Genomic DNA, 6,986 nt, shown 5'->3' with positions numbered 1-6,986 from the left:
AGAGCCAGGTATTTCTCTCAGGAGCTGATGGAGACAAAAACAACTGAAAGGAGAGTGAAACAAAACATACAATAAATCCTAATATTAGCTATATTTCGACTTGATGTATAAATAGGCAACTGTTTGCAAACACATCCACCATATCAACTATATGAGGTGATACTGTGTTTTGTTTACAGCTTATTCTGCTACCCCCAAGAGGCCAAATAAATCCATTAATGCTACTTTAACATGTTTTTTTTTATAAATAAAGAGATGAAGAGGTGTATGTTTGTGCCCCCATATGTCAGAGTAAATCCTGTTAAATGGGAACGGGTCAGTAATACACGCAGGCTCTTGTTAAAGATGAAGAATATGGAACCTGTAACAGCAGCGTTACAGTGTAAAAACCATTCATTTAAAGCAGTAGTGAAATTTTGGACAGATACAGTCTTATAGGTAATTTGAATATTGCAGCACGAAGGTTTAATGTGTTCCATGTGGTTTGGTCTCTGTAAGTGTGAATACAAAAATAAGGGCAGACCTCAGCTGGTTTACCAGTTTAATGTGTCAGCTGAAATAAGCACATTCGGCTCATCAGGCACTTTGTGTTATATCGGCTTTCCTCACCCTCTTTTTGGTTTCTGCTGTACATACCAGGCAACTATTTATAGACTGGCAGATCTACAAGAATGGAGACAGCTTTTTTTTCTTCAATAGATCAAAAATGTGTCACTGTTTGATCTAAAAGCACATTGATCAAATGCGATAAGACATGTTGTGTTTTTCTTTACAACAGAGCAGGATGTAGAGGCCGTTGACAGCATGGAAATCCCTCCTCCTGAGGATTCTGCCACCACGATGCACTTCAGTTACCACTCCAACGCTCAGATGAACAGTGTCTTGAAGAAAGTTGAGGATCGATGCCCCGACATAGCGAAAACCTACAGCATCGGCCGCAGTATGGAGGGCAGGGAGCTGCTTGTGATTGAGTTCTCAAACAACCCTGGTGAACATGAACTGCGTAAGTAAAGCTCGTAAAGGTCTGTGTAATTGGCCTGCATCCTTTTTCATTATCAACAAAGTTAGACTAGTCACTGTAAATGTAACCCTCTGTAGTTGAGCCCGAGGTAAAGTACATCGGCAACATGCATGGAAATGAAGCCTTGGGCCGGCAGCTGCTGATCTACCTGGCTCAGTACCTGTGCTCTGAGTATTTGCTGGGGACCGAGCGCATCCAGACCCTCATCAACACCACCCGCATCCATATTCTGCCCTCCATGAACCCTGACGGATACGAGTTGGCTATTACTGGAGTCCAGGACAATAACTACGGTGATGATGAGGAGGAGGTCAGTTCTCCACCGTCATCGCTGTGCAGTTTGAGTCATATTTGTTTTGTATTTAGAAAACCGACCAAACACCCTAATAATCCATTAAATGTTACAGTGAAACATAGCAGAGCTCGTAAGATATTTAAAAACCTTGTAGCATGAGTGCAGACCATTTTCAAGATAGAAAACATGCATTTACACACATTACAGCATCTATTGCACTCTGCTTTTTGAGATTCAAAGCAAAAATTCCAAACATGAGCTGTTTCCAGGTTCTTAAATGTGAGGTAATTTTAATTTTTTGGGGTTTTGGACTATTAGTTATACAATAAACAACAATAATTTTAAGACATTACCTTGTGGTCTTGTATCTCATGGTGAACATAAATTTTAGATTTATCGATAATAAAAATAACAACTAGTTATAACCAAGTGTGAACCTATCGTGATGTTACCCATTGGTTTGTGGATTACTGTTTCAAAGCCTCTAATTTAGCATTGTGGTCGTTCCCGTGACAGTTAGACGGAGCCAGTGGACTAAGAATTACTTGTCAATCACAAGGTAGCCACGCCCTAAAGCAATAAATGCTTTATTGTCTATTTCACTCTAAATTGGACCATCATTTACTAAATGAACATCATAATGAATGGAAGAAGACTTAAAACTCGAGATTGAGACCATAAACATGTTGGGAAACTGTTTACTAATAAATCAAATGAGAAGTCGGCTCGTTCTCTATTAGAGTGCATGGTGTCGTTTTTAATTGCAGCCAGTGGAGCTACTGGCCTTTACATAGAATAAGGTTTAAGATACTTCCACATTGGCTTTACTTTTCAGACCTGGAAGCTCTGTCCATTATATTTACTGTCAATGGCTATAGCCCTAATCAGCTAAAACACAAGTAAAGAAACGTGTAAAACACACTCTCACTGTTGTTATATATAGTTTTTTATATATATATATATATATATATATATGATCCATGATTTATGATAAATGTGGTCATACACCTGTCATTAAAGTCATTAAAATCATTAATACTTAGCTGAAAAATAAATGTCATTGTCTAATTTTCTAATTTCTGAATTCTGCAGGGTCATCGATATGACTCTCAAAACATCGGCCGAAACAACGCTCAGAACATCGACCTGAACAGAAACTTCCCTGATTTAACGTCTGTTGTTTACAGCAGACGCAGACAAAAGGGCTACCGCACCGACCACATCCCAATCCCAGACTATTACTGGTTTGGTAAGGTACAGTATGAATCTTTATCCATATATGTCATGTCAGTGAATGATATTTTATAGCCTAATGTGTGATGTTGCTGAGGAACCACTTTTAAGTTGAATAAACTTGTTTCATTTCTTGGTCCGAATAAGTCTTAATGCTGCAATACAGGTTGCACCGGAGACTTACGCTGTCATGAAATGGATCCGCTCCATCCCGTTCGTGCTCTCCGCTAACTTCCACGGCGGAGACTTGGTGGTGTCCTACCCCTACGATCTGTCCAAACACCCACTGGAGCGCAACATGTTCTCCCCAACACCTGATGATCAGGTGAATGGGCTCCTTGAAACACTTCAATCACCTCCAGAGTATTAAAGTATTGGTATTGACTGGAAGTCTCTCTCCTCACAAGTCAAAAGTGAACTGAACTGACCAAATAAAAGAAGAAAAACATGACTTAACTTTGTCTTTAAAATCTTTTATGAATAATAGCTACAGACAATAACTAAAATAGCATGAAAGTGGATATATTATATATATTATGACCTATAAAACATATTTATTATGAATTAATTTACTGGTATGTCACAGTGAGTATGGAAAGAGCTGGTTAGGATGTGTACAGTCATTTATTTTCCCTGCGTCCTAATTTTGGACAAAAACTTAATGTAAATAAATGTCTTCACATATATAATGAACTTAAGGAAGAGAAACATAACCCTCAGGTTTTTATTTTGTAGGTATTCAAGTTTCTTTCGAGGACATATGCAACTACCCATGAAAGAATGTCCAATGAAAACGCCCGCTGTGGATCGTCTCACTCCATCAGTCAGAAAGGAATCGTTAACGGAGCGCAGTGGTCCAGCATAGCAGGCAGTGAGTTGAAAAAGTGAACATTATTCCTCAGTAATAGTTTCACGGTGTTGATGTCTGGATAAATCTGAATAAAAGTGTTTAGTGGAGCCACTAGAGGGTGCTGTAAGACCAGAAGCAGTGAGGAGGAAACTTCTGAGGCGGTGTAGGGGAAAGGTCAGCACAGCTTCTTGTGGATTTCTGGGTGAAGCAGTTTTTGTTTGTGTCCCCGGTCAGGCATGCAGGACTTCAACTATCTTCACACCAACTGTTTTGAGGTGACTGTGGAGCTGGGTTGTGATAAATTCCCCCCCGAAGAGGATTTGTTTACCGCCTGGCATGAAAACCAAGAGGCTTTAACCACATTTATGGAGACAGTAAGAACATGATTATGCTTTGTTGTTTTTATTGATATCATGGTGTTTGGCTCTATGATGCATCAATCAGATGTTTCTTAACTACAGTGTAAGTGGAGGCTATGAGTTCTATAAATACATCCACTGTATCAGGTCGGTGCATCCCTATTTTGACTGCGTGCTCTGTAGTGGATAATGACTAATCCTCTGTCATTATTTAAGTACATTTAGAGTTGGTATTATATGAGAAGTTTGTTTTTCTGTCTTTCTGTTCTTAGTAAGCACCTTGTTTTGTGTTCCTCAGGCCCATCGAGGTATCAAAGGCATTGTGAAAGACGAGGAGGGAAATGCAATCAACGGTGCGCGGATATCAGTCAGAGGAATACGGCATGATGTCACCACAGGTAATAAATATAAGCTGCTAACAAGATGCAATTAGTGTATTAGATTAGCCAAAAATATGACTTTAGGTTGGTTTTACTAGTGCATTTTCCAAGTTCTTGCGTTCATAATGGCAAAGTTTGTTCTCTTAAGGGGGCACTCCAACCATTTAGCATCACACGTCCATAAAGTTAGGGTTCTTGCGAGAGATGAAGTATAAGAGAAAAATCAATGTAACAAAGGTTGAAATATTCTGACAACCAAACAAAGATTCCTCACGTCAACCAAATTTACCATTTAAAACCATTAAACCCACATTAAATAAATATAGTGTCATATTGTCAATGCACAGTATTTGTAACCCTCACATGACCAACATGTCTCTACCATTCACCCTGTATGACATGAATGCTGCATTAGACCCTCCCTGAATTCACAAATTCCACACCGGTGTTTTGTTTCCAAATCTTCTGAAATTTTTCCAAATAGTCTTTTTTAATTAAAGCCTCTCACTGAGTCTACAATATGGCTATAACAGATTATTAAATTGAAAATAATGTGTTCATTTCCATTTCTTTGTGTTTTTAACATTAATCTAAATTAATGTGTTACATTTGACGGCATTGGACTTCTTCTAAACTGGGGGGCAGGTCATTTTTTAGGGCAGTTGCCACCCCAATCCACCCCTCTAGACCAGCCCCTGATAACGCAGGCTTTCCTCCATGATGAGTAAACAGATTTTGTGCCCCTTCAAAAAACTCATGTACGCATGTAAATTATGACTCTAAACATTTGGCCTCCTTCTCCCCACCCAGCTGAAAACGGAGACTACTGGCGCCTCCTCACCCCTGGAATCCACATTGTGACCGCCTCAGCCCCTGGCTACACCAGAGCTTTGAAGAAAGTCCACCTGCCCCCTCGCATGCATACAGCCGGCCGGGTAGACTTTGTGCTGCAGAAAGCTGCAGAAGAGGCTGACATGCAAGCAGAGGATGAAACCCTCCCATCTATGGGCACCTACGACCGCTTTGACCCTTACAATCAGTACGAACGCTACACCCAGATGGCTGATCTGAGCCAGATCCGCGAGGAGAGAGCAGAGAAGCCCTGGTGGTGGAACTACTTTGTCCTGCCGGGCGGACCTGCACCAACCTGGCTACTCAGACACTATTAGAGCTTTGACTACTGCAGCATACACACAAACTGTGATAAAGGTGCTGCTGTTTGTTGGTGTTACACCAACAAAGTGTCAAAGCTAGCTGGCTGGCCTTCATGTTAGCTTTCACATTTTAACCTACATGTGCTCTGTTTGGTCCCAAATCCAAACTTGAAACTGTAACGTAAGCACCTTAAGCTTTTGCCTTGACAATAACACAACTTTTATTAATTACAATAATAAAATGAAAGATTAAGACTTTTGTAACAATTTTACAGCAGAAATAAAGAGCTTTTATACAGTCACAGTTTGAGTCCTTACAGCTGCACCTAACCACACTTTTCTTTATATCTCTTGGCAAATTTATTTCAAACAAGAAGTGGATCAAAACAACATTTAAAAAACACATTTAAAAGGGAAATAAATATGTTGAGAGAGTGCTTACATTATTTCTCCCACTTGTAATTTGGTTCAGTTATTAGATTTTTAGGAGGTAATGAAACCAGGTAGCCACCAGGGGGCAGGCTGCAATAACTTCTGAGTCTGCTTGTTCTCCACAGATAGAAATGGTGCTGTGCAGGTGTGTCTTGAGCATTATGCTGAGTCAGAGTTTTATAGGACTTAAAGGCTTTCCCGATTTCCTCTTTTTGTCTTTTCGCTTCCAGTTGTAGCTTCAATTAATGCAGATAAACAACAAAGTGGTTGACTATAAAATAAGTTAATTCCAACGATTGTAAGCTGAAAATGAAAATGACTGTAGATTACACATATTGATTCAGAATCAAAAGTATTTCAACAAATAACATACAGTACAAAAGTGATACATATTTCCTAGTAACCTTTTTAAGGATATAATTTAGATAGTATTTAAAAATCAAACTGCAGTCATCTGACTGGTGTTTTTACCTCATGATGCCTTAAAATGAACCAGTGTCTACATTATTACGTCACATATGTTTAAATATGAAAATACTGTGATAAGTTCCACTAAAGAGTGGAATCATCCCTTCTGATTGTTTCATTTTTAATTTGTTTTAGAGGCTTCAAGAGGTAAAAGCATCCAGTTTTTCCACAAAAAGTAAGCAAATAGTAGAAAAAATATATGATTTTGTGTAACAAGTATGTTTTGCCTTCTATCCTGTCTTACTAATTTTCTACTGCCTCCCACCAGGTTGGGATCTAAAACTATAGACTTTTAAAAATGTTCTTTGAAGCAGCTACAACCTGCACTCTACATAAACCCCTTTATGACCCGATTAATCCAGGACAATCACTGAAACGTCAGCATATAATTAAATATCTACCTCCAACACACGTGAGCAGGAAGGATGTTTTGTGAACTTAAATCTAATTCTTGTTGGGGGAGCTTATCTGTACCTTAAATACTTTGAGGTGCAAAGCTCATCTAGCATGTTTTGGCTTGTGAAAGTTCCTATGATATTTCTATAAACCATTAAACTTATAGAATAAAAGACAAGGAAGGAAGAAAGGAAATAAATAAACATAACCATGTTTATTTATTATTACTATCATTATAACCATAATGTGAGTGGAAAGAAGAAAGTCTACTTAAAAGAGGGGTGGCTAGAATAGAGGAACTGCTTGAACAAAACAGAAGAGGCAAAAAAAACACCACAACAAGACATATTCACCTTAACAAAGCACCAAAGAGACACAAGATCGCAACAATGAAAAGT

At 38.8% G+C, this 6,986-nt stretch overlaps 1 protein-coding gene across 1 annotated transcript in view; it reads left to right on the top strand.

The window, feature by feature from the left end:
* Positions 1-5,594, top strand: part of LOC118338322 (carboxypeptidase Z-like) — a 9,328-nt gene extending 3,734 nt beyond the window's left edge. The window contains exons 4-11 of the mRNA XM_035675618.1: positions 779-1,003; positions 1,099-1,331; positions 2,409-2,570; positions 2,716-2,874; positions 3,285-3,420; positions 3,634-3,773; positions 4,057-4,156; positions 4,949-5,594. Coding sequence (XP_035531511.1) covers positions 779-1,003; positions 1,099-1,331; positions 2,409-2,570; positions 2,716-2,874; positions 3,285-3,420; positions 3,634-3,773; positions 4,057-4,156; positions 4,949-5,307 — 1,514 coding nt within the window. The 3' untranslated portion in view covers positions 5,308-5,594. The remainder of the gene's footprint in view (positions 1-778; positions 1,004-1,098; positions 1,332-2,408; positions 2,571-2,715; positions 2,875-3,284; positions 3,421-3,633; positions 3,774-4,056; positions 4,157-4,948) is intronic.
* Positions 5,595-6,986: the final 1,392 nt, after the last annotated feature.

The sequence above is a fragment of the Morone saxatilis genome, unplaced genomic scaffold, assembly GCF_004916995.1.
Source record: "Morone saxatilis isolate NCDOM2014 unplaced genomic scaffold, NCSU_SB_2.0 Contig4, whole genome shotgun sequence".
Taxonomy (NCBI): domain Eukaryota; kingdom Metazoa; phylum Chordata; class Actinopteri; family Moronidae; genus Morone; species Morone saxatilis.
This window is presented reverse-complemented; position numbering and strand designations above follow the sequence as displayed.